Source organism: Chiloscyllium plagiosum, unplaced genomic scaffold (assembly GCF_037043375.1).
Source record: "Chiloscyllium plagiosum isolate Xiang-an unplaced genomic scaffold, Cpla_swu_hap1 HiC_scaffold_16, whole genome shotgun sequence".
NCBI lineage: Eukaryota > Metazoa > Chordata > Chondrichthyes > Orectolobiformes > Hemiscylliidae > Chiloscyllium > Chiloscyllium plagiosum.
Window position 1 is genome coordinate 8,676,670 of NW_028270154.1, and position 27,939 is coordinate 8,704,608.

The 27,939-nt window shown below is 41.9% G+C and overlaps 1 protein-coding gene across 1 annotated transcript in view; it reads right to left on the reverse strand.

Moving 5' to 3' along the window:
- LOC122556429 (protocadherin-10) overlaps positions 1-27,367 on the reverse strand; it is a 235,972-nt gene extending 208,605 nt beyond the window's left edge. Inside the window, exon 1 of the mRNA XM_043703067.2 lies at positions 24,663-27,367. Coding sequence (XP_043559002.1) covers positions 24,663-27,170 — 2,508 coding nt within the window. The 5' untranslated portion in view covers positions 27,171-27,367. The remainder of the gene's footprint in view (positions 1-24,662) is intronic.
- Positions 27,368-27,939: the final 572 nt, after the last annotated feature.

Here is a 27,939-nt window from a genome sequence, read left to right on the forward strand (position 1 = left end):
TTTCCATATTTATGGAACCTCGTGATCTACATCCTATCATGTTGAAAGAGTTGACTACAGTGATAATAATGCATTGATGATGGCATCCTTCAAAATTAATTCTACTGATTCTGGAATAATGCTTGCAGATTGCAAAGTTGTAAATATAATTGTACTATTGGAGAAAGGGTTGAAAGAGAAAGTGTGGAACTGCAGATCTGTTAGCCTGATCAATCACAGGGAAAATAGTAGAATCTAAAGGCTCTGATATCTGGATGTTTAGAAACTAATGATCTGATTGGACACTGTCAACATGGATTTATGAAAGGGAAATCATGTTTCACAACACATTGGAGTGTTTTGAGGATTTTATGAACAGAGTAAATAAGGCTATTTGTGTTGAGCACAAGAGGATTTGAGTACAGGAGCAAAGACATCCAGCTTTTATGTGTAAGAGCGTACGGGGAGTGTCATGAGCATGATTGGTCATGACACGGGGAGTGTCATTGGTCATGACACGTGCAATGGAGGTGCGTGCAATGGAGGTTCACTACACTAATTTGTGGGATTGTGTGATTATCCAATGTGGCGGGTTCCAGGAGATTAGGTCTGTATTCTCTACAGTTTTGAAGAATTGGATGAGATATCATGGAAACATACAAATTTCTTAAAGGGATGGATGGAGTAGTCTAGAACCAGGGAACACAATTTCAGAATAGGCAGCAAATCACTTTGGACTGAGATGAGGAGGAAATTCTTGACTCAGAGGATGGTGAAGCTTGGAATCCTAGACAGCTGTGAATGTTCAGTCATTGAGAATGTTCAAGGCAGAGATTGATAGATTTCTATATCAAGTGATGTGAACAAAGTACAGGAAAATGCATTTTGGTAGATGGGCAATTGTCGCCAGTATCTAGAATCGCTCAGCAGACCAGAGGTGCCAAAAGGTCTACTCCTGCTCCTATGTCCCTAAGGGATGTGAGGAAATTGTCAGGTGCAACTGTAAATTTGAGATAAAGCCCAATACATCAATGTATCAAAAGAAAGCAAGAGGTAGGAGATTAATGATCATTCCATTGAACACATACTTCTCATGAAAACTGACAAAACTGTTACCAAGATCTGGGCCAGAGGGGATCCCATGAATACACTACCATTTTGGGCACACATGTTTGTAAAAACTCACTGAACCACTAGACCAATTCATAATGTGCAGAACCAATCATAAATTGGTTGGACTGCCTATATATGCATGGTCGCAATAAGTCATGCACACAAAACTCACCACCTGATAGGTCACCACCCCAAAGCAATTTCAACAAACATCTCTGCAGTTTGCCCTCAAGTGTGGCTAGACAGTCAAGTGTAACTGTGGGTCCTGCAGTTATGAATGACAGCCTGTCACCTTTATGAATTTTCCTGCAAGGCATATCTTCGATCAAATGGATACTAACGTCCTGCTCTTTGCATACTTCCAAACGGTAGATGGCCATTTTGGTTAGGGTTGCACCCGCTGCATCATTTAAGTAATAGTATACATATGTTAAGAGACTCTATTGCACTAAAGTTCCCCCTTAAAATAGAGCAGTCAAATCTATCGTTTCCTCAAAGTGTTGGTTGACAAATTTGCCACTTTGTTTATATTACTATCTACTGCAAGCCTACATTCATTGATCAATATCCATGTTGGTAATCCTACAGTTCTACATGCTACAGGATCAGCCTTATCAGCAATCTCGTGAATCGGGAGATAAACATCTCCTAATGGTGTAAGTTTGATGCCAAGAATGGGCACATTAAAATTATCCTGTTCTATAACATCTACCCTGATCAAATAATCACTCACCATATATCACATAAACTCATGGAAGAGCCAAAGGCCACCCTTTGAGCCCTGAAATGTGTCTAGTCTACTTCAGATTACCCTGAAAGGGGGAGCTTTCTTAAAAATTTGAACAAAGATGAATCTAGCCATCTCACACTGCTGCTTGGCAAAAAGTATAAAAGTGGTATTTTCCACTTACAGAATGTTGCTGTCAAGTTAAAATGTGTTCTGTCTACCATACTTGGGTATGGTAGTTGTGATTTCTCTGTCAGTGTGATGCCAGCTACGAAAACTGCACATCCCAACAACTGATGGATCGTCTTTTAACTCTCCACCACTGGCAGCATGTCAATCATGCTCAATTGGCTCATGCTTGCAAACCTCAGAATACCATGTCCTGCCTCCCATGCAGTTCTGTTAATGGAAGATATTAACTAAATAATCCTGACTGCACTAAGAATTACAATGGAAACCAATGTACAATTATCAGTTGGACTTGCACGGTGATTCATTCATGTTTGCTAGAAGCTGCAGTAATTTACACACAGGGCCCTGTTCATTGTTGCAGAAGGAATGTATTCACATGTTGCCCCTTTTCCAATGAGGAAAGCACTATGTTGACAGCCAATCTCTGCTGCATCCCCAAAGCAATAATCGGACCGAGAGTCAACTTGCTTGGTTTGAATTTAATCAGTTCATTAAAGTTGACAGTTAACAGTTCCTACTGCATCTCCAAGGCAACTGTAATCCAACAAATGTGCACGACCTTCTAACTGTATTGGTTCTATTTCCTTTCTAACATTGGTTCTCTGGTGTATCCTGATGAGTACAAAGCTAAAAGCATTGGCTTCATGTCTTTTTTCACAAAATTCAACGTGTCCAAGCTAGCTGTGCACTGTATAAGCCACGCATTCTGCTGGAAATCAGTTTGTGTGTGCTGTTTCTAAGCCACACATTCTGGACTGGCATCATGCTTGCTACAATGGGACCAGAAAAGGGGCAATTGTGTAGATTGGTTCCTGGCACATGAAATGTACCTTATCTCATTTTACTGCACATATATCAATATACAGTGACAAAACGGTTTGGCAACAGTCATTTCAAATTTAAAACAATTTGATTATTCCGACTGAATTCCCAATAAATGGTAAAATTGCATACACCAAGCAACACACACAAAGAATTTACAATTTCACATGAATCACATGACAAAGATTCTATCCTAAACTTTCAATTGAGAATGAAACTTTTCTTCTGGAAATGTATTAGATATTATTAACTTGTCTTTGCTCCAAACCCAACAACTTGATTACTGACTCTAATCACCCTCCGAAGAAAATATCTGAGAATGAACCAAACTGTTTGATAAAAGAATGGTATATTTGAGCCTAAGATGAACAGCATCACCGACTTCAGCTCATCTGGAATTGAAACCTCATTGAACCCTCATCCAAGCCTTTGTTTACTCCAGTTTTGATGATTCAAATATTTTCTTCACCGGTGTGCCATCTACTATGCTCTAAGTCAAGCAAACCTTGTGTTCTAACTTGCACCATTTGCTGGCCTACATTGCCTCCCAGTTAATCAATGTACAATCTTGAAAATTTGCACCAATATCAATTCTTTCCAAGGCCTGATTCCTCCCTATTTGCTTAATTTCCATAACCCTTGGTAATATCTGAACTCCTCTAATTCTATTCCAAGCAGCCCAATGACAATTACTCTTACAATAGAGACCATACATCCAGCTGCTTGGCCAAAAGCTCGATCTAAACACCTCCCTCTCATTGCATTTCTTTCCTCCTTTAATACACTCCTTAAAACCTATTTCCTTGATCAAGTTCTGTGTCATCTTGGTGCCTTGTTTTGTTTAACAATGCCACTGTGAAGCACCCGGGAGAGTTAAGACACTCTGTGAACACAGTTGATTTTATTTTCTTTACATGGGACAAAATATTCCTTTTGTTACTCTAATGTCTATTGGTCACCATTGTGTTACAGGTTACAATTTTAAACAGCAATTATGATCCATAGATGTTAATACATGGTAACAACTCAGATACAAATACAGGATTATACTATAAGCATTAAATTGAGTCCAGATGCCTCATATTTGTTATAATCTTGATGAATATCTAATTTTGAAGGTAGAGAAGCCTATATGGTCAGTGTATACTATTGGAATGAAAGCCAGCCATTTAATCCCTTTGTGGGTCCAGCCAAAAACATGCAACACTGGCAAGCCAGCAATAAATTATAAATTTTTGTCTTCCAGAAGAGGAAAGCTGTTGTTTCATGCCTTCAGAGGAATGTGGTATATTATCCAGTGAGTATGCTCGCAAATACCCAATAGCCACAAAATAATTGCTGGTGTCACACAGAAAGACAGACAACAATAGCATGATAGAGCTGCCCAATTTCAATGTGTTGCTGGATTCTCAAACTCAAGAGGTCTTTAACAGCACCAAAATAACTCTGTAGACCTCTGAGCATATCCTAAGGTCTTCAAGACCAGAAAACATTTTGACTGCCAATGTTGGTCTGTTCAGTGAGTTCAAACATTCAGATCATAGAAGTACACACCTGCTTGCCAGTCAGCAATCATTTTTTTTTCTATTTTAAGACAATCTGGGATGAATATGAAGGAAGAAGTAACTACTTTCACTTATGCAACTTCTTTTCTGACTGTAATACCTTCCAAAGAGTGTTACAGCCAATTAAGTACCTTTTGAAGTACAATAACTGTTGCAATGTAGGAAAAGTGAAAACCAAGATAATAAGAACATAACAATTAGGAGCAGAAGGCAGCAACTCAACCCCACAGCCTGCTCCACCATTTAATAAGATCGTGGTTAATCTCATCTCAACCTTACCTCCATTTTTCTGCACACTCCCCATTACTCTTTAGTGATTGATTGATTGACTGATTTAATTTATTGTAATGTGTACCTAAGTACAATGAAAAGCTTTGCTTGTGAGCAATACAGGCAGATCATACGAAGCAAGATATACAGATCATAGTGAGAAAAAAAAGGCTTGGACAGAGTAAAGCATACAGGTTACAACGCACTGGACATGTGCTAGGCAAGATCGATATTAACATAGTCAGCATTACTTGAAGTTAGAGTCCATTTATCAATCTAATAACAGCAGGGAAGAAGCTGTTCTTGAACTTGCTGGTGCACGTGTTCAAGATTCTGTATCTTCTGCCTGATGGAAGAGATCGTAGGAGAGCATTACCGGGTTGGGATGGGCATTTGATGATGTTGGCAGCCTCTCTGCAGCAATGAGAGGTATACATGGAGTCCAAAGAGGAAGGTTGGCTTCCATGATGGCCTGAGCTGTGCACACAACCTTCTGTAGTTTCTTACGGTCCTGAGCAGAGCAGATGTACCAGGCCATAATGCACCTGAAAAGAATGCTTTCTATGGTACAGCTGTAGAAGTTGGTGAGGGTCATTACAGACATGCTAATTTCCTGAGCCGCCTGAGGAAGAAAATACGTTATTTTGCCTTCTTAACCACTGCATCTACATGGAAAGTTCAGGATAGGTCATCAGTTATCGTCACTCTGAGGGACTTGATGATCTCCATCATCTCAACTTCCACTTTATTAATGCAGATTTGCAGACATGTTTTCCTCCTTTCATTCTGAAGTCAATGATCAGCTGTTTAGTTTTTCCAACAAAAGAGAGATTGTTTTCATTGTACCACATCACCAAACCCTCTATCTCCTTTCTGTATTCTGACTCATCATTATTTATATCCATCTTACCAAATTTGTCATCTGCAAATTTGTAAATGGCATTCATTCAGAATTTGACAATTTACTCATTGAAAATCTGTCTCCTCCTTCAATTTATTCAGTGTCCTGACATCGACTGCACTCTAGGGCAGTGAATTCCACAGCTTCCTGGCCCTTTGAGAGAAGTCCTAACATTGTTTTAAATCTGCCACCCCTTAGTCTCAAACTATGAGCTATCATTCTAGATTGCCCCACAGAGGAAGCATCTGCTCTATATCTGCTTTGACAATTACATTTTGTATCTTATACACCTCAATTCCAAACTCTAGCAAGAAAGGCCTAAGCTGCTCATTCTCTCATAGAGACATAGATATATGCATCTGGGAAACAGAGTTTTCGGTCCAAATCATCCATGCAACCAGATATTCAAAATTAATCTAGTCCTATTTGCCTGCATTTGGCCCACATTCCTCTAAACACTTCCTATTCATCCAGATGCATTCTAGGTGTAATTGTATCAGCCTCCATCACTTCCTCTTGCAGTTCATTCCATACACCTTGTGTGGAAAAAGTTGCTCTTTAGGTCTATTTTAAATCTTACCCTTCTCAATTAAATCTATGTGCTCTAGTTTTGGATTCCCCCACCCTGGGGAAAAGACATTGACTAGTCATCCTATCCATACCCCTCATGATTTTATAAACCTCTATAAGGGCACCCTTTAAGCCTCCGACGATCCAGGGAAAATGGCCCCAGCCTATTCAGCCTCTCTGTAGCTCAAACCCTCCAAACTTGGCAACATCCTTGCAAATCTTCTCTGAACCCTTTCAAGTTTAACATCTCTTGCACACAGTATTCCAAATGTGGCCTAACCAATATCCTATACAGCCGCAAGTGACTTCCCAATGCCTATACTCAATGCACTGACCAATAAAGGCAAACATACCAAATACCTTCTTCATTACTGTGTCTACTTGCAACTCCACTTGCAAGGAATTATGAATCCACGCCCCAAGGTCTCTTTGTTTGGCAACATTTCCCGGACCCTACCATTAAGTGTATAAGTCCTGCTCTGATTTGCCTTTCCGAAATGCAGCACCTCACACTTATCTAGATTAAACTCCGACTGCCACACATTGGCCGTTGTACTTTAAGGTAACATTCTTCGCGGTCCACTACATCACCAATTTTGGAGTCATCTCCAAATTTAATAAACATACCTCCTATATTCACATCAAAATCATTTATATAAATGACAAAAAGCAGTGGACCCAGCACTGAGTCTGCAACACATCGCTGGTCACAGGCCTCCAGTCTGAAAAGCAATGCTTCACCACCACCCTTTGTCTCTTAGCTTCTTGAGAGTAAACCCATGGAAAGCAACTAGCCCGTGCACTCAGGTCCTGCTCAAATCAGCAGGTAGGAGTATTCGCTGACATCTTAATGTCTCCTTACTCCGATGTGAGGCTCCAACCTGCTTCAAGAAGACCACTACTGCCCCAGAGCCAAAGAAAAGACAGGCAACATGCCTTAATGACTACCGCTTGGTGGCTTTGACATCCATCATTGTGAAGTGCTTTGAGAGGTTGATAATGGCATATATCAACTTAAGCCTCCCAGTCTGCCTTGATCTGCTACAATTCACCTGCCGTCACAATAGCTCCACAGCAGACACCATCTCCCTGACCCTACACTTATCCCTGGAACATCAGGATAACAAGGACATCTACATCGGACTTGTATTTACTGACTTTCTAACTCCACCTTCGACACCATAATTCCAGTCAAACTCATCTCCAAACTCCAAGACCTAGGACTCTGCTTCCCACTCTGCAACTGGATCCTCGACCTCCTGATCAGCAGACCGCAATCAATAAGAATAGACGACAACACCTCCTCCACAATAATCCTCAACATCAGTGCCCCACCAGGCTGCATTCTCAGCCCTTTATTAAACTCCTTACATATTCACAACTGTGTGGCGAAATTGAGCTCTAACTCCATTTACAAATTTGCTCAAATAAAGAATCTTAAATAATGATGAGACAGAGTACAGGAAAGATATAGAGAGCTTCATGGCATGGTGTAAAAGCAACAATCTCTCTCTCAATGTCAGCTAAACAAAGGAGCCGATCATCGACTTCAGGAAGCAGAGTTGAGGACATGCCCCTGTTTGTGTCAACGGTGCTGAGTTGGAAGTGGTTGAGAGCTTCAAGTTCTATTGCATGGTAATTGATCATAAAACAATAAGAATTTAATCTTAAGTATCTGTACCTAGATACCTTTGTTCCTAAGATGGTGCTGTAACGCAACAACTGTAAACATTTCACTGTACTCATTTGAGTACATGTGACAATAAAGCTAATTCAATTCAATTTCATCTCTGGAATCAACCTACTGAATCTTTTCTGAACTTCATCCAATGCAGTTCAAGTAAGGTGGCTCCAGATGGCATCTCACTAATGCTTTGAATAATTACTACACTGGCTACTTTTTGACTCCATTCCTTTAGCATTAAATGCTAAACTTCCATTTGCCCTCTTTATTACCTTCTGTACCTGCAATAAGTACAGCAATATTGGACTCCAAAAAGAAGTGCAAATTATTTGATGCTTTGGAATCTTTTACATCAGCCTGGGTAGATGGACGGTTAGTTTAAGATTTCATCCAAAAGATGGTACAGGAGCAGCATTTCTTCAGTACTGTACCAAAATGTCAGTCCTCATTATTTACTTAAGACTCCGAAAACTCTTGATCTAAAAACATGTTGTCTCAGACATGCAAATAATGTGTTAAAATATGATTGATAGCTAAGGTGAAGAAAAGTTGACACCTCGAACACGAGATTTCATCTTTTCAAACTGGCCAGTAAGTTAATTCAGTGAATCACGATAAAGAGTGGTACAATTTTAAAATATTTTTGTTTACATAATGAGCTCCTTGTATTCCAGAATGTGCTGCCTGAAAAGGTGATTCAAAATAAATTTCAAATGAAACTAAGTGAAGATTCAAAATTAAAAAAAACACTTACGGCTCTGTGGGGACAAGCTACACAGTGGAATTAGTTGGATTGTGCGAGTGCAACTACAAAGAATTAAATGACCTTCTTCTGTGCTGCATCATGCTATGATTCAAAGAACAACGTGGAAAAAATTAAGCCTATTCAGTTACCAAGATCATTGTAAGACATGCAACTGGCATTAGGAAACTAATTTGTTACTTCTCAAATTAGGACTACCAGTTATGATTTCCAAAACCTTCATTGCCTGTTACATAGTTTTATTATAAGTAAACACCTCGCTATTACAAGGACAATGAGATTTCAATTACAGCAAAAGCAAGGTAATATTCACCAAATAATGGTTCTACAGAAATCCAGTGCACCAGATATTCATCCAACAGACATTCTCCTCAGGGTCTGAATGGTTCCAATGGCAAACGCCATACATTGCAATTTAAGTTTACCTGCCATTTAAATCTAATTTTTGCAACATTGTTGGTATCTTATGTTGCACAATCAATAACATTCTGTTGACAACTTTCAGAAAATGAAACTAGTTTGTTATCTTACCTGTGTTACCTGTTGTTGACGTTGTGTTCTTCTCCACAACTCTAATTCCTAATGTTAGTGCTAATGCATAATAGACACCTACTAAATTACACCTTAGCGATGCCTCAGTGGAAACAGTAAGTATGATGGCTGGCTCCTAATTTTCAGTGGCTCCTACTACTGCTTCCTGGAAGCACTCCTGTAAGTTTTCCTCATACTTGAAGATATCAGCTATGGCTTACATGAAGGAACCAACTGGGCTTACTATAACAATAACATTGACATATGATAAACTATTTAATGCTTAATCCAGCAATGGTGTAGCTGCCAAGCAATCACTTAGCATTTTGAAGATAGTGGCAAAGTAATGTGAGTATTCTAGTAAGGTTAGTATTCTAGAATCCACAGATCGAGATCCTAAGGGGTTCATGTACAGATGTGATCACCTCTACGCTGGGGAGATGAATTACAGACGAGGTAACTGCTTTGCAGAACACCTATACTTTGTCCACATAAATGGCCCCAAGCTTCTGGATGCTTGCCATTTCAACACACCACTGTGTTCCCTGGCCAACATCTCTGGCTCAGGATTGCTGCAGTGCTCCAATGAAGCTCAGCACAAGCTGGAAAAACAGCCATTCATTTTCAACTTGGAAACTCTCCAACCTTCTGGACTCAATAATTTTAGGGCCTGAGCACCTTCTCCCATGTCCTTACCCCAACCCGCAGACACTAGGCCTTATCATCACACGGTCTGCCACCACAAACAACCCATTGTCAGCCATTAATGGTCCCCATTAGAAGATATTCATTCTGTCAGGATGACCATTACCTATTCCTTTTTGCTCTCTCTCTGGGCTCCATATCCATCTATCTTTCACTCCCTCCCCCTCTCTACCCCTCCTTCAGCAGATATACCAACATTTTCCCAGCTACAATCGGTTCTGAAGAAGCGTCACTGAACCCGAAATGTTAACTCTGCTTTCTCTCCACAGATGCTGCCAGACCAGCTGAGTTTTTTCCAGCAACGTCTGATTTTGTTCGAGAAATCAAAGCTTTTTGTCTCACACCCATCAAGACAATATAACAAAGAACAGACTTGAAGAAAGGGAAATGGATGCATATAGCATTAGAACAAAGAACAAATAATAAAGAAAATTTATGGCCAGGAAAAGGTCCTTTGGTCCTCCAAGCCTGAGCTGATCCAAATCCACTGTCTAAACCTATTGCCCGATTCCTAAACATCTGTATCCCTCTGCTCCCCACCTACTCATGCATCTGTCCAGATGCGCCTTAAATGAATCTACCACGTTTGCCTCTACTACCTCTGCTGGCAATGCATTCCAGGCATGTACCACCCTCTTGCCGCGCATATTTCCCTTAAACTTTTCACCTCTCATCTTGAACTCGTGACCTCTCCTTATTGAATCCCTCATCCTGGGAAAAAGCTTATCTCTATCCACCCTGTCTATACCCTTCATGATTTTGTAGACCTCAATCAGGTTGCTCCTCAAGCTCTTTTTTCTATTGAAAACAATCCTAACCTACTCAACCTCTCTTCATAGCTAGCGCGTTCCACACCAGACAACATCCTCATAAACCTTCTCTGCACCCTCACCAAAGCATCCACATCCTTTTGGTAATGTCGCGACCAGAACTGTGTGCAGTATTTTAAATGTGGCTGAACCAAGTTCTTGTGAAATTTTAACATGACCTGCCAGCTCTAATACTCAATACTCCGTCCGATGAAGGCAAGCATACCAATATGGCTTCTTGACCACTCTATCTATCTGTGCAGCTACCTTCAGGTACAATGAACTCCCAGATCTCTCTGCCCATCAACTTTTCCCAAGGTTTTTCCATTTACAGTATAGAATTAGACTTCCCAAAATGCATCACCTCACATTTGTCTGGATTGAACTCTATCTGCCATTTCTCCGCCCAAATCTCCAGTCTATCTATATTCTCCTGTATTCTTTGACAGTCCCTTATGCTTTCTGCTACTCCACCAATCTTCATGTCATCTGCAAACTTACTGATCAGACCAACAATGCCCTCTTCCAGATCATTTATGTATATTGCAAACAACAGGGACTGATCCCTGTGGAACACCACTAGTCACCTTTCTCCATTTCGAGAAACTCCCTTCAACGACTATTCTCTATCTCCTGTTGCTCAACCAGTTATTTATCCACCTAGCGAGAACACCCTGCACACCATGTGACTTCACTTTCTCTATTAGTTTACCATGGGGAACATTATCAAACGCCTGACTAAAGTCCATGTATATGACATCTACAGCCCTTCCTTCTATCAACTTGGTCACTTCCTCATAGAACTCTATTAGGTTGGTAAGGCACACTCTCCCCTGCACAAAACCATGTTGCCTATCACTGATTAGCCCATTATTTTCCAAATATAAATAGATTTCATCCCTCAGTACTTTCTCCAGCAACTTTCCCATCACTGACGTCAGACTCACTGGTCTGCAGATACCTGGAATATCCCTACTACCCTTCTTGTACAGGGGGACAACATGACCAACCCTCCAATCTTCCCGCACCTCACCTGTGTTTAAGGATGCTACAAAGATATCTGTCAGGGCCCCAACTATTTCCTCTCCTGCCTCCCTCTCCAAACTGAGATCGATCCCATCTGGTCCTGGGGATTTGTCCACCATAATATCCCTTAGCCTACCCAACACACCTTCCATCCTTATGTCAACATGATCCTGAGTAAACAAACTTCTATCTCTAATCTCAGCATTCATCACCTCCCATTCCTCAGTGAACATTGATGCAAAGTAATCATTGTAAATCTCACCCATTTTCTCAAGTTCAACACACAACCTTCCTTCCTTATCCTTTAGTGGACCAACCCTTTCTCTGGTTACCCTCTTGCTTCTTATATAAGAATAAAAGGCCTTGGGATTCTCCCTAATTCTGCTCACCAAAGTTATTTCATGACCCCTTTTAGCCCGTTTGATTCCTCATTTAAGACTGGTCCTATTCTCCCGATATACCTCCAAGGCCCATTCTGTTCTTAGCAGCCTGGACCTTATGTATGCTTCCCTTTCCCGCTTGGCTAGTCACATGATTTCTTCTGTCATCCATGGTTCACTAATCTTGTCTTTCCTATCCCTTGTTTTCAAAGCGACATGCCTATCCTGCACTATCTTCAATCTATCTTTGAAAGCCTCCCACATATCAAATGTGGACTTTCTTTCAAATAGTGTGTTCAATCCACATTTCCCAGCTCCTGCCCAATTTTGATATAATTGGCCTTGGCCCAGTTTAGTACTCGTCTCTTAGAACCACTCTCAACTTTGTCTACGAGTATTCTAAAACTTAAGGAATTGTGGTCACTGTTCTCAAAGAAATCCCCCACTGCAATTTCTACCACCTGGCCTAGCTCATTCCCCAACACCAGGTCCAATATGGCCCCTTCCCTTGTCCGACCATTGACATACTGCTCTTGAAAACTTCCCTGAACGTTCCTTACAAATTTTGCGCCATCCAGAACTCTGACACTAAGTGTATCCCAGTCAAATTTGGAAAATTTAAATCTCCCATCACCACCACCCTGTTGCCTCCACATCTTTATACAATATGTTTACCTATTTGTTCTTCTACTTCACGCTCACTGTTGGAGACCTGTAATACAGCCCCACCAATGTAACTGCACTCTTCTTATTTCTCAGCTCAACCTATAATGCCTCACTGCTCAAGCCCTCCATAGTGTCCTCCTTTAGCTGTGATATCAGCCCTGACCAGCAATGCAACTCCTCCCCCACCCCCTTTCACTTCCCTCCCTGTCCTGTCTGAAGCATCTATATCCTGGAACATTTAGTTGCCAATCATGCTCTTCCTTTTCTGTGACAGCAATAACGTCATACTCCTTGGTATCAATCCAAGTCCTAAGTTCACCTGCCTTACCCACTATAGTCCTTGCATTAAAGTATATGCACTTTAGGCCACCAGTTCTTTTGCGTTCATCTGCTCTCTGCCTACTCTTCCCCTTGGTAATGTTAACTTTGTGATCCTTACAGTTTCCACCTCACTGTCTAGTAGTCTTCTTTCTGGTTCCAGTCCCCTGCCACATTAGTTTAAAACCTCCCCAACAACAGTAGCAAATACTCCCGCAAGGGCATTAGTTCCAGTCTGGTTCAGGTGTAGATCATCCAATTTGTAACAGTCCCACTTTCCCTGTAACCGGAACCAATGTCCCACAAATCTGAACCTCTCCCTCCTACACCATCCCTCAAGCTACGTATTCATCCTGCCTATCCTTTCATTTCTACCCTGGCTAGCATGTGGCACTGGTAGCAATCCCAAGATCACCACCTTTGAGGTTCTCCTCTTTAACTTCTCTCCAAGCTGTTGCATTCTGTTTCAGGACCTCATCTCATTTTTCACTTATATCATTAGTGCCAATGTGCACCACGGGAACTGGCTGCTCACCCTCCCGTTTCAGAATAGTCTGCAGCCGATCGGTGACATCTCTGGCCCGAGCAGCTGGGAGGCAACATGTCATCCGGGAGTCTCGTTTTTGGCCACAGAACCGCCTATCTACTCCCCTTACAATAGAATCCCCCACGACTATGAGAGGGTACTAACTGTTGGGCCATCACTGGCATGGAGTTAGCTGTAAACCTTCATTCTCAGAATAAGCAGGTAAATTCTGATTGCTCAGCATGTTGCCATGGGAATGTACCACATACTGAAATCCTCCATTACCCTTATTTTTATGAAAAAGGTATGATGTATGTGCAAATTCCTTTTGCCTAAGTAAAACTGGGTCCCATGCATTAACATATGCATTAACATATGCATTAACATTCCAGCATACAGAGATGCATCACACTGTGAGCCCAAGTTGTGATCTGAAACTGGCTTTCAGTGTGACTGTAAATGCAGTTTAGCTTATTTAATATTGGCCAATTGTGCTCAACGAGCACCTTTACATGTGATTCTGCTGTTGGAAATAATCTATTAAATGTTCAATGTGCCACTGACTGTTCACTTTTCTCTGAGATACCTGCAAAAACCTAAAAGAAAACCATTGTAAACATATATGGAGGGAAGACAAAGTATAGGCTACAAAATATACAACAGAAGAATTCTTCAGTGATTGGTGGTACATATTTCAACGCATGAGTCTACAGAATCAAGAAAATAAGCTGAAGGCAAAAGCATTTGGAAGTATGATAGCATAGCTATTACTTAAAGAAGCGGAGCTCATCATTCTTGGTTACAAGGTTTTCAAAGGAAACATAATAGGGAAACAAAAAGGAAAGGTAGATTACAATAAAGGTTAAAGAAGCATGACATCAGTAAGGATCACTGATTTGTTGGAAAGAGCCATTTGGGCTGAATTGAGGAATGACCAAATGGGTAATCACACTGCTGGGAATATACTATAGATTTCCAAACAGTGAAAGGGGAGCAGAATGACAAATCAGTTGACAAAGTGCTGAGAAGTGGAGTAACAGTAGTGAAATATTAACAGTAAATTTCAAATTTCCCAATATTAATTGGGATAAAATCAATTCAAAAGGTATAAAGAGTGTTGATTCATAAAATCCATTCAGGCAAACTTCCTTTTTTGGCAATACACAGAAAATTCAACAAGGGAAGGGGAATTTTGAAACTGAAGGTAAAATTGGACAGGCAGAAGAGGTATGGTGGAACAATACTTTAACGATAAGGATCACCATTCAGTTAAATATAGTGTATATATATATATATATATATACAAGAACAAAGATAAAACCAATGTCCAGTTGAAATTGTGCAATGAGCAAAGGTATTGAGTTACATGTGATTTGGCAAAATTAGATAGTAAACAGCAACATGAAGGTAAATCAGTATTAGAGATATTGATAGAGGAGAAAGGTATGGTTCAGAGCTAATGTATTCATGATAACCAAAAGGTGGGATTCACTAATCAACATGACTCCAGATGTCAAACAGCATAAAGAGTAGGATAAGGCATAAAAAGGATTAGCCACAAAAAGGAAGTTTCTATCAGATACCAAAAGCCCAATACTGCAATACTTTTCCAGCAACACATTTCCAATACTGCAGAAAGCCTAGAGGAGTTTCAAAAATGCAGGGCTGAAATTAAAAAAGGAAATTAGGAAAGCAAAAATGTAGATCAAACAAACTTGATAAGTAATATCAAGGATATTTCATGGATGTTTTATAAATTCACGAAGAGTAATTGCACAACTAAACAAAACATAGAGCTGATTTACAACCAAAAAGGGTCTATGAGCATGGAAGGAATGAATGGACATTGTTCTTTCTGAATATTTTGCCTCCGTCTCCACAAAAGGTCAGGACAATGTAGACATTGTAGAAATAATGTGGAATATTGGATCGGATAAACAATATGAGAGAGGAACAATATAAATCAGCTTAGCCTTTTCAAAAATGACTATATCATCAGACCCAGAAGATATTATACTCAAGGTGATGAGAGAAGTAAGAGATGAAATGGTAAAGACTGCCTATCCTTCTTAAACCCTCTCCCTCCAGAGGCATGGTCCAGAATGACAGAAAGATAGCTAATGTTATACCAATCTTACAAAAATTACTGTAATTACATGGCCACTTAGCTTAACCATGGTTGTGGTAAGATATGGAAAGAAGTTCAAAAAGGACAATTTAAGTTATTAGTGAAAAAGGAATGGATTATTCAACAGCACAAATTCTTTTTAAAGGAAGGTCTTGGCTGGCCTTCTTCAGTCAGGACATTGAGAATAGAAGTTGGAAAGTCATGTTGTAGTTACATAGGACATAGGTGAGGATGCACTCTGAGTATTGTATTCAGTTTTGGTCACCTTGCTATAGGATGTTATTAAACTGGAAAGAGTGCAGATTAAATTTACAGAAATGTTGCCAGGACTCAATGGTCTGAGTTATAGGGAGAGGATGTTTTTTTCTTTAGGCATAAGAGACTTCCGTATAGAAGTGTATAAGATCATGAGAGGGATGGATAGAGTAAATACACTCAGTCTTTTTCCCAGGGTTGGGGACTCAAGGACTAGAGGGCATCAGTTTAAGGTGAGAGGAGAAAGAATAAAAGGGAACCTGAGGGGCATTTATTTGACACAGAGGGTGGTACACATATGGAATGAAATGCCAGCAGAAGTGGTTGAGGTGGGTACATTAACAATATTGAAAAGGCATTTGGACAAAAACATGGAAAGGAAAGGTTGAGAAGGATATGGGCCAAGTGCAGGGAAATGGGGTTAGCATGGGTGAATATTTTGGTTGGCATGAGCCATTTTGTGCCAAAGGGCCTGTCTCTGTGCTGTAGGACTCTATGACTCTCTGAATAATTTGATTTCCTTAGAAAAACAAGACAGTTAATGATCATAATTTGTTATAGATACAATCTACATGGATTTTCGTAAAGCTCATGACAAGTACCAAATGATAGACACATCAGGCAATGTAAAGCCAATGGAATCCAAGAGCAAGAGGCAAGTAGCATTCTCCAGGACTCAGGTACTAGGTCAATGTTTTATACTTTGTAAGGTGCATGATTAAGAAGTTTGCAAGTGCATGATTGACCGTGAGGAAGCAAATTTTAGACTGCAAAAAGGTGTGAATGGTTTGATCAAGTGAGCGGTAAAGTAACAAATGGAATTCAATGAGAAATTGGATTGGAGAAATGACAAACAATGAACACACAATAAATGCTCATACACAAAGAATATGACAAGAACAGAGGGACCAGAGGATATTTCTGGGAGATCATCCAGCAAGGTTATATAGGTGGAACTTAAAAATAAGAAAGGAGTGATCACCTTGTTGGGATTGCATTATAGGCTCCCCAGTGAGCAAAAGTGAGAAGCAAATGTGTAAGGAGGTCTCAGACATCTGCAAAAAAAATAGGGTTGTAATGGTCGAAGATTTTAACTTTCCAACCATAGACTGGGACTGCCATAATTTCTTAACTAGCCTTGGATGGGGAGGAATTTGTTAAGTATGTACAAGAAAACTTTCTGATTCAATATGTGGATGTACTTACCATAGAAGGAGTAATACTTGGCCATCTTTTGGGAAATAAGGCAGGGCAAGTAACTGAGGTGTCAGTGCAGAGAACTCTGGCGCAAGCGATCATAATTCTGTCAGTTTGAAAATAGTTATGGAAAAGGATAGACTAATCAAAAAGTTACTGTTCTAGATTGGAGTAAGACCAGGTTTAATTGTATTAAACGGGAACTTTCAAACGTTGTTTGAGGAAGGATATTCACATGTATAGGGGTGGATAGGAAGTGGGAGGCCTGTAAGAATGAGATAACAAGAGTTCAGAGACAGTATGTTCCTGTTAGTGTAAGGGAAAGGCTGGTAGTTGAAGGGAATGCTGAGATGACTGGTGAAACTGAGGGTCTGTTCAAGAAAATGGAAGCAGTTACAAGATATATATACCAAGGATCAAGTAAATCCCTAGAAAAGCATCGGAGCAGTAGGAGTATAGTTAAGAGGCAAATAAATAAGGCAAAAAGGGAACATGAGATAGCTTTGGCAAATGGGGTTAAAGAGAATCCAAGCAGCTTCTATAAATACATTAATGGCAAAAGAGTAACAAGGGAGAGAATAGGGCCCTTAAAGATCAACAAGATCATCTGTGTGTGGAACCACAAGAAATGGGTGAGATAGTAAACAAAATACTAAATGAAATGGTTCACTATAGAGAAGGAGATGGAAGCTAAAGAACTTGTGGAAATAAATAGATATGTCTTGAAAAGTGTCCACGTTACAGAAGGGGAGGGCCTGGAGTCTTAATTGCATAAGTTAGATAAATCCTCAGGACCTGATCAGGATTTTCCCAGAACTTTGAGAGCAGCTAGGGAAGAGATTGCTGGGACCCTTGCAGGGATATTTGTATTATCAACAGCCAAAGGTGAGGTGCTGGAAAACTGAAGGTTGGCTATTATGGTGCCATTATTTAAGAGAGGCTGTGTGGAAAAGGTCGGCAACAGACCGGTTCGCTTTATATCAGCAATGGGTAAGTTGTTTGAAGGGTTTCTGAGGGATAGGATTTACATGCATTTGGAAAGTCAAGGACTGATTTGGGGTAGTCAGCATGGCTTTGTTTGTGGAAAATTAGGTCTCACTAACGAGATTGAGCTCTTTGAAGAGGTGACAAATAAGATTGATGAAGGCAGAATGGTAGACGTTGTCTATATGGATTTCAGTGCAGCTTTTGACAAGGTTCCCTATCATGGACTGGTTAATAAGGTTTGATCGCATGGGATCCACTGGGAGCTAGCCAATTTGCTTGAAGGTAGGAGACAAAGGGTAGTGATGGAGGGATGTTTTTCAGAATGGAGGCCTGTAACCATGTGCCACAAGAATCAGTGCTGAGTCCACTGCTTTCATCATTTATATAAATGATTTGGATATGAATATGGAGGTATGATTAGTAAGGTCACAGATTAAACCAAAATAGTTTATATCGTGGACAATGAACAAGATTATCTCAGAGTACAACAGGACCTAGATCAGGTGGACTAATGGGCCCAAAGATTGGTGGATGGAGTGTAATTTAGATAAATCTGAAGTGTTCCATCTTAGTAAGGCAAACTAGGGCAGGACTTATGCAGTAAATGGTAGGGCCCTGGGGAGTGTTGCCAATCAAAGAGACCCAGATGCATAGTTCCTTAAAGTTGAAGTCACAGGTAGACAGGATGGTGAAGAAAGCAAATGGCACGCTTGCCTTCATTGGTCATAACATTGAGTATATGGATTGGGACAGGACATTGGTGACGCCACGTTTCGAATACTGCATACAATTCTGGTTGTCCTTCTACAGGAAGGATATTGTTAAACTTGAGAGGATGCAGAAAAGATTTACAAGTATGTTGCTGGGAGTGGGGGTTTTGAGCTATGAGAGAGGCTGGGGCTTTTTCCCTGGAGTATCAGAAACTGATGGGTGACCTTATAGAGGTTTATATATCATGAGGGGCATAGATGGGATGAATAGCCAAGGTCTTTTTCCTAGGGTGGTGGAGTCCAAAACTAGACTATGTAAGTTTTAAGATAAGAGAGGAAAGATTTGAAAAGAACCTGAAGGGTAGCTTTTTCATGCAGAGGGCGGTATGTGTCTCGAATGAGCTGCCACATAAAGTGGTTGAGGGAGGTAAAATTGCAACATTTAAGAACCATATGGATGGGTATATGTCTCTGAAGTGTTTATAGAGATTTATGGGCCAAATACTGGCAAATGGGATTAAGTCAGATTGGGATGTTTGGGAGGTCAGATTCAGTTCAACCAAAGGATCTGTTTCATGCAGTATGTCTCTAAATCTCTAATTTTAAAACACTAGTTAGACCACAGTCAGAACATGTCGTTCTGGTCACCACCTTACAGATATGATCATATTTGATGGATTACAGTGCAAATTATGACAATCTTGCAATAAATGGAATATTTCATCCATAATCAAAGATTTGATAGGCTGGTGCCCTTATCTTTCGAGCAGAAGAGATGGAAGAGAAGTTTAATTGAGATGTTCTATAATTATGAACAGCACAGGGAGTAGATAAGAAGGAACTACTTCCATTAGCAGAGAGGTCAATAACCAGCATACATTTAAAGCAAAAAGATTAAAGTGAAATTGAGAAGCAAGATTTATTTCACCCAGAGGGTGGTGGGATCTGGAACTCACTCATTGAAAAGTGATAGGGATAGAAATACTCATTCTATATTAAAGTGCTTGAATTTGCATTTGAAGTCTGTTAATATACAGGGCTTTGGACAGAAACTGCAGTTTCATTTAGACTGTTCATTCTTTTCCACTGATACAAACATGAAGGGCTGATTCTGTCTTTTTATATTGTAAACCTTCTATGGTTCTGTGTTTTTAAAAAAAAATGAAGGAAGGTCTGTATGAAATCCCTTCAAGCTGAAGCAATATGCTGTGTCTAATTCTATGCTGTGTAAATAACTTTCTGAGTGTAGGTAATGACTTAACAAGATAAGGAGCTGGTAATATCAGCTTTGGGGCAAAACTCTAGCCTCCTACACTCAATATTGGCTCCTGAGATTAGCTGCCTCCTCAAATGTTGTTAGTAATGTGTTTTTAGGCATCTATTCTGTCAGTCTAATACTTGTTAAGAATCAGAGACTAATGTTGAGGAGTTGGAAGTTTCATAAACACAGTTGGTGACATAAATGTGGCGAGTGTCCTGCATACAATCATGTGTGTGCATAAATCAACATACATTATATTACCATACTATGTTGTAAGGTCTTTATTTGGAACTCTTTCATAGTTTCACTGTGAAAACTAAAACTTAAAACATTTGTCATCTTGTAGCATTAATGTGTACATTAAACATTAAAAGAATGTAGGGTTGAATAATTTGATAGAGCAGCAGTTGCTTAAAATTGAATGTAATGTGGTCAGAGCACCACAGCCATCTATGGAACAGTTTGGTATTCTTACATTGTCTTCATATTTGCCAACTCTATTGCACTTCTTTACAAGACTACTAGATCTTCATAATGTATTAAAGCTTACAGCAATCTTTCTCACATTCCGCTATACAACCTCCCACCCAATCTAAAGCCCTTCCAAATGCATACACTTTGGTTGAAAGCATGTTCTGGCATGCTATTTCATGTGTAACATGGCATCCTCTGCTCTATCAGTGAGTTGCAATGACCTTATATATGACTCCTCTGTGAGTAAAAAATAAAGACACTTTTTTTTCCAAAGCCTCTTTCACCACAATCTCTATTACAGTCTTGTATATGTCAACTGGAACAGCACACAATGGGGTGACAGTGGCATAATGGGTAATATTAGGACAATGCCCACTGTTCAATTATTGCACAGAACATTTTGATCTTGAATCAGTTCTAAACTTTATTTAGTTGCGCATTTATTCTTTATGGATTTATTATCCTTGATTTTACTTATCTTTTAATGTGCTCTCTGTGGTTTCCAACTTCCTTTTTCAATCTCACCCCTGCATTTTATAAAACTCATCTTGGCTTTTGCTTTGAGTTTTTGTAATTCAAAGATCCAGGCTCAAATTACACCATGGCAACTGGTAGAATTTAAGTTCAACTAATAAATCGGGAATGGAATACAATCTCAGTCATGCTGACCGGAAAATATTGTTTCCTGTTGTTTAAAACTTGGTGTTACAAATCTCATTGACTTAACTATTCTTTATTACGGAAGGAAATCTGCCTTACTTGGGTTGTCCTACGTGTGACTCCAGACACACAGTAATGTGATTAACTCTTAATTGTCCCTCCAAAATGGCTGAGCAAGCCATTCTAGCCAAAAGCAATTAAGAATGGACAACAATGACTTGCCTTACCAATGACGTCCACATCCCATTAAAAAAACACCTAATCTTTTGATTAGGTAGTTAAGAGTTTTCATGTGCAATGCTTTTGATAGATAACAGATTGCCACATGTGTGTCATTAATCTCAAAACTGGAAGTTATAATGAGAAGAGCCAGGAACAGATTAGATGAACATCAAAATTGCCCATATTGGATGTCCTCTATTCAAAGGATGTCTGCTAGTGTTCAATGTAGAAAGACGGAAGGAATCTTGAGGGGATTATCGATTGCAGCCTCGACCACTTGGTTAAAAAGCCTCGTTCTGTGCCTCATACACGAGGTATCTTTATGCAATACTGTGTTATCATTTTCAGACATCGCCTGATATATTGAAAAGCTTAATGTTTTCTAGCTAGTCATTATTTATTGTCAGTCCTCAGACATTAGAGATCAGCTGTTTTTCCCTCCATTACTCTGTTTTCCAGTTTTAATGCCTTGCATGTATTCCTGTGAACAAACTGACTGCGATCCCCAGAATTGTGATGGTTTTATTGACTACAAACATACGGACAAGCTAAATTGTTGAGTTAACTGCAATGCATGAAGACTTTCTTCCTGGTTGGTTTAGCACTTCCCTGATTAAGGGCAATGTATGATTTTATTTTCTAACCTTTAACAAGCTGCATTGAATTTCACTTGACAAGTCATTTTCGCCAAATGCATACCTAGCCTAGTTCTTGCTGTCACCCCTTCACTGAATTATTAAATAGGATTGATCTTCTGCCTTTTCTATGCTTGCACCTGTGAGTTTGACCAAGTTTTGTTGTATGGTATGCTTTACACTATATTGACTGTGAAAGAGTTTACAAACACTGTGCATAACAGCCAAAGTAATTATAACAGAAAAACGTGTAAATCAATATAAAAATTACTAAAAGCTAGAATGTTCTCCACCCCCACCAAGTTAAACTCATATACCTGACAATCAAAACTGTTCTGTACTTACCAACCAGCTCCCAACACTGCTGCTCGTTTGACCTAGAGTCAAAATGGTAGGCATTGTCTGCAGCACTCTGCTTCAGTTATTAATCTATAGCCACACAACAGAAATGTATAGAGAGCCATCCTTGAATAATGTATAAATATCAAATATAACATTATTAACCACACCGCTATAACCCACAAGAACTGTGATCACTGGCCCTAGAAACTCCATTTCCGAAACCTGAAAATGCAATAAAACTGCACAGCATAAAAAGGCAATTGAACTGCTTTTGGCACGGTGGGATTGTACTTTATAATGAAAAAAAATCGTTAACAGAGCACTGTGCAATTGCAATAGAGTATTGCCTTATGCTGTGCATCACAGGTTCCAAAATTACTATGCTACTTGGCTCTGGTTCCAATGCCTCTGCAGTGTAGCTCCTTCCCACAGAGCAATGGGCTACAAAGAATCGCGTGGTACAAGACAAGGCTCCCAGCTGCAGGTGTGCTCATAATGAAGTTAATTGAAATGCTGATTTTTGTTGAAGTGAAGTTAGGTGAAAGTAACGCGTGTAAAAAGAAGAGAGATACATGATGGAAAATTTTCCGCCAGACCCTGGGAGCCGGGCATTATATTTCAAATGTTGTGCTATTATCATCCACAAAGCTCGATTTCAACCTCCTGTGTTTGCAGATAACCGTCTTGCAATTGCTTTTGAGTGCAACTAAAGTCCGGCTCCGTGCATTGTATCGACGGAGCAAGTTGTTATTATAAGGTGTTGAGCAATTTCAGCCCTTTGGAAAATGTCAACAATCTGAGAATTAACTACTTTCCTTTAAAAAAAGTTCAGTTCCAATTAAGTGCTGGGGAAAAAAACCTGACATGCTTGATTTAACAGAAGGGAAAACGAAGCTGTTTCAGACTTTTAATAACGAGGATAGTTGAAGGGCAGAGTACTTTAATCAATAGAAGAAAGGCTTCTACGTCGAAAAGGGCAGTTTTTGATTTACACACCGCCGCTGGCGTACTGAGAGAGTGAGGAAACAGTGTCTGACATGAATCAAAGGCACGGTCATATTGCTTCGACTTACCCTTTTACCAGTCCATGTGCATCTCTGGCAGAAATGCCCTTTCTCTAAAGTTACTACATATGGATGATTTATGCCTTAGCTTTGGGCAACTTGTTAAGAAAAACCGCATTTTCCTCTTCTATACCTTAACCCTCTCTAATACCAAAACATGTTATCACGTTTGAGGGAGCTCGATTATTTTTCGAAGCTCACACCCGGTATTGCAACAAAATGATGTTCCTAATGAAGCCTGAAATCCGATTACCTGCCATGGCATGCTGGGATTGACAGATCTCCTCAAAGCAGGCTGGCGGATGGGCAGGGGATGGGGGAGCGAGATCTTAAATATCTGGGACTGAAATTACAACCGCGAGCCTACAAACAGTCAAGATGAATCTAACTTCGCGCCACCTCAAGGGCTGTAATGGTGTTATCTGAACGCCAGTGATTAAAATAGTTTGCATTTATCAAGCTGATCTTAAGCAATTCTGATCATTTTATTGCAGAAGCTGTTTTATCAATCTGCTTAAAACATTATTTTGCTGCAAGTTATCAAAGCAGTTCAAAGGGTTTCTGCACAAGACTGTTCCCTTTGATGCAGTTAATTAAATACTGTTTATCAGATTTGCTCTGGGCTTCTTAGACCCAGTGTCCCTGTCACTCTGATTTACTGTAGGTAAGCTAGACGTAGCTTTAATTCGTGGTGGAAATATCTTTCAGCAAGCCGTCAGAGGTTCGAGTACTTTGAATTAACTTTTTTTAAAGTTTGTCAGGGCTACATCCTGCACTATACTACTGGGATAAATTTCGTAAGGAGGGATCTCTTCATGCAATGCCGTTCAAGGAATGAGCAATGCACCATGGAGACCTGAACCCTGTGAAAAAGAATAATCACAGGTTATGGATCATTCCAATTGTGACAGTAACCCGTTCACAGCGGTTTAATAATCGCACAATGCAATGACTCCCCATTTCGTTCGTGCCACTAAATTGGTGTCTGTGCTAACTCCCAGTCGCTGGATAAATGCACAAACAAAACCCACAACCATTCTCTCCCTAAAAAATATAAGAACCTGTTATTTAATAACTGCGCTATCCGCTGTGAACTATTCCATTGTTGAAATAGGCAGCTGAGAGTTTAATCGTGCCCAACGGACGAATTTCTCCAACTCAGCGGCTGCTCGGCACTCACCTCGCTGGAGCCATTCGTTATCCCGTTTGTCCCACCTGAGATTTGCCTCCTCCACGCACTCACGTAGGGGTTAGCAAGCTTCGAGTTAGCGCCCGCCGCGGGAGTGGGTGAACTGTACGGTTTGAGGAACATTAAGTCGGTCTTAGCCGATTCGGGGCTCAAGCACACCTTGTAGCAATAGGTCTGGGAGAGGGAGCCGCTGCCGCCGACCTCCATACAGCTGGGCGGCCCTTTGACACTGGGAGGCAGCTGGAAGTTGGTGTGAGAGTTATTGAGGACGGCCCGAGAGGGTTTCCTCCGCAGACAGCAACAACAACAACAACTGGCGCTCAGCGAGCAGCGCCTGCCCAGCGTCCCGTGTCTGCTCCCTCGGTGACACTTAATAGAGATCAAGGCGATAATAGCCACCAGGAAGACGAAGGAGATGGAGCCCAGGGAGACGATCAGATAAAGGTTGAACTCCGAGAAGTACTCGATGCCCTGTGGTCCCTCGCTCAAGTCTGAGATATCCTCAGGGAGACTGTCGACGATGAAGACGTTAATGGTGACCGAGCTGGACAGCGGGGGTTTCCCGTGGTCTATAACATGGACCACCAGCCTCTGCTGCCGGGAGTCGTGCTCTTCAAACCGGCGGCTGGTGCGGATCTCCCCGGTGAACGGGCCGATGCTGAACAGCCCGGGCTCGGTGGCTCGGTACAGCTGGTAAGAGAGTCGCGAGTTCTGGCCCGAATCCGCGTCCACTGCCGTCACCTTGGCCACCGGGTAACCGGGGTCGGCGGAACGGGGCACCCTCTCGGCCGAGCCGTTCAGCGGCAGCGGGGAGACGATGGCCGGCGCGTTGTCGTTCTGGTCCAGGATGATCACGTTCACCGTCACGTTGTTGTGAAGGGACGGGAAACCGGCGTCCCAAGCCTGAACCCACACCTGGAACTTCTTCAGCTGCTCATAGTCGAAGGAGCGCAGCGCGTACAGGTTACCCGTGTTCAGGTTGATGGAGACGTACGTGGAGATCGGGGTGCCCCTGATCTTGCTGTTCAAGATGCAGTAGGACACATAGGCGTTCTGCTCCAGGTCTGGGTCCAGGGCGGACACCGAGCAGATAGAGGCGCCCGGCGCGTTATTCTCCATCAGGTAAACGGTGTAGGATGGGTGGGCAAAGCGGGGCGCGTTGTCGTTCACATCGGAAACCTTCACCGGGATGGTTTTAACGGTGGAAAGTGGAGGCGAGCCGGAGTCGGTGACTGTTAAACTCACGTTATACTCCAGCACGCTCTCGCGGTCCAGCCTCTCGCTGGTGACCAGGGTGTAATAGTTCTTGAAAGAGGATTGGAGTTTGAAAGGGACATGAGCCGGGATGCGGCAGTTGGTTTTCCCGTTAGCTCCGGAATCCCGGTCGCTGACACTGATCAGGGCGATGACGGTCCCCGGTAAAGCGTCCTCCCGGACCGGGCTAGAGACAGAGGTGAGGGTGACCTCGGGGGCATTATCATTGACATCAATAACCTCCACCACCACCGTGCAATGGACAGCCGCCGTGTGGGGACCGTTATCCTTAGCCTGGATGTAAATCTCGTAAACACTCGCCTCTTCATAATCCACCACCCCCTGGACCCGAATCTCGCCCGTTCGAGGCTCTACCCGAAATAATTGGCGCAATCTCGCTGGCGCATGGTGACTGAAGGAGTAAGTCACCTCTCCATTCGAGCCTTGGTCCAAATCGGTGGCGTTAAGTTTAATCACCAAAGTGTTTCTCGGAGCGTTCTCCACCAGGCAGACCGTGTACACAGCCTGGTCAAAGACCGGAGCGTTGTCATTAACGTCAAGGACCACCACGGTGAGCAGAGCGGTACCGGATCTCTCCGGGAATCCACCGTCCAGGGCAGTCAGAACCAACTGGTGGAGCCCTTGGCTCTCCCGGTCCAGAGGCATGTCCAGTACCAGCACCGGGAATTTGCTGCGCTCGCTGCGGGTCTGCACCTCCAGGCTGAAGTACGGGTTAGGACTGAGCCGGTAAGTTTGGAGGGAATTGGTGCCCACATCGGGATCGTGCGCGCTCTCCAGCGGGAAACGCGCCCCGAGAGCCACCGACTCGGCGATTTCCAAACGGAACTCCCTCCACGGGAACCCGGGAGAGTTGTCATTCACATCCAGGATCTCCACTTCCACCCGGTACAGCTCCAGTGGGCTTTCAATCACAATCTCCAAATGCAGGAAGCAGCTCGGGCTCAGCTCACACAGCTGCTCCCTGTCCATCTTCTCATTGACAAAGAGGACCCCGTTCTCCAGGTTCACCTCCAGGAACTGCGTGTTGGCACCAGGGACGATGCGAAACCTGCGAGCCGACAGTTCCCTCACATTCAATCCCAAATCGTCGGCGATATTCCCAACGAACGCCCCGTGCTTCAATTCTTCGGGAATCGAGTACCGAATCTGCCCGACCACCCGATCCCAAACGCAGCTCGATATCATGCAGGTAATCACTTGCCATTTTAACCAGGGACTTGCCATCTCCAGCGTCGTGCCTCGGTCGGATCCCAGCTTTCCCAAATTCTCCGTAGCTTCAGCATGAGGAGGCGCAAGGGAAGACAGAAGCGGGCATTGTTTCAGTGGAGAGTGAACAGGCGAGATGCGTAAAGACGCACATTGAGGCTCCAGAGCGAAAGCCCGCGGACACCGAGCAGCGTTCCCATAGCGCCTCCGGCTGCCCTTGCACCCGGTCTGCCCGTAGCCGGCGCTGCACCCACTCCCAGCCCTGAACTGGTTCAGAATTCTCACTGCTCCAGTGGGAAGGCGGCAGTGCAGTTTGATGTAACCGTCTCCGGCTCCACTTCACCAGCTCATTGGAGGACTCCGGCAGGGCTCGATTAACCCTGTGATGACTACAATAGCCTGTATTTACACTGCCAATACCTCAGAGCTGTGAGATGAGAATATAATAATGTGAGGTGAAAAGCAACGAGGATTAAAAAGAGGAAGAGTTGCATTAGCGAGTTTTGAGAAGATTTGTGGCTCAGGTTGAGGTTCAGTGTAGTTAGTACAGTGCCCTTCACCACCTGGGGATATTCTTAGGCAGACAATCAGTAATTTTGAAAGCGAAAGATTTTTCTGAAGGAGACTGTAAGAGCCGGAGTGGAGGCGAGGGACTCATTCTCCGCCAATCTTGGAAAACAAGATGTGGAGTTGCCGGTGTTAGACTGGGGTGGACAAAGTTAAAAATTGCAAAACCTTGTAGTCTTGGCAAAGTTTACCCAATCGGAAACAAAAACACAAATTGCTG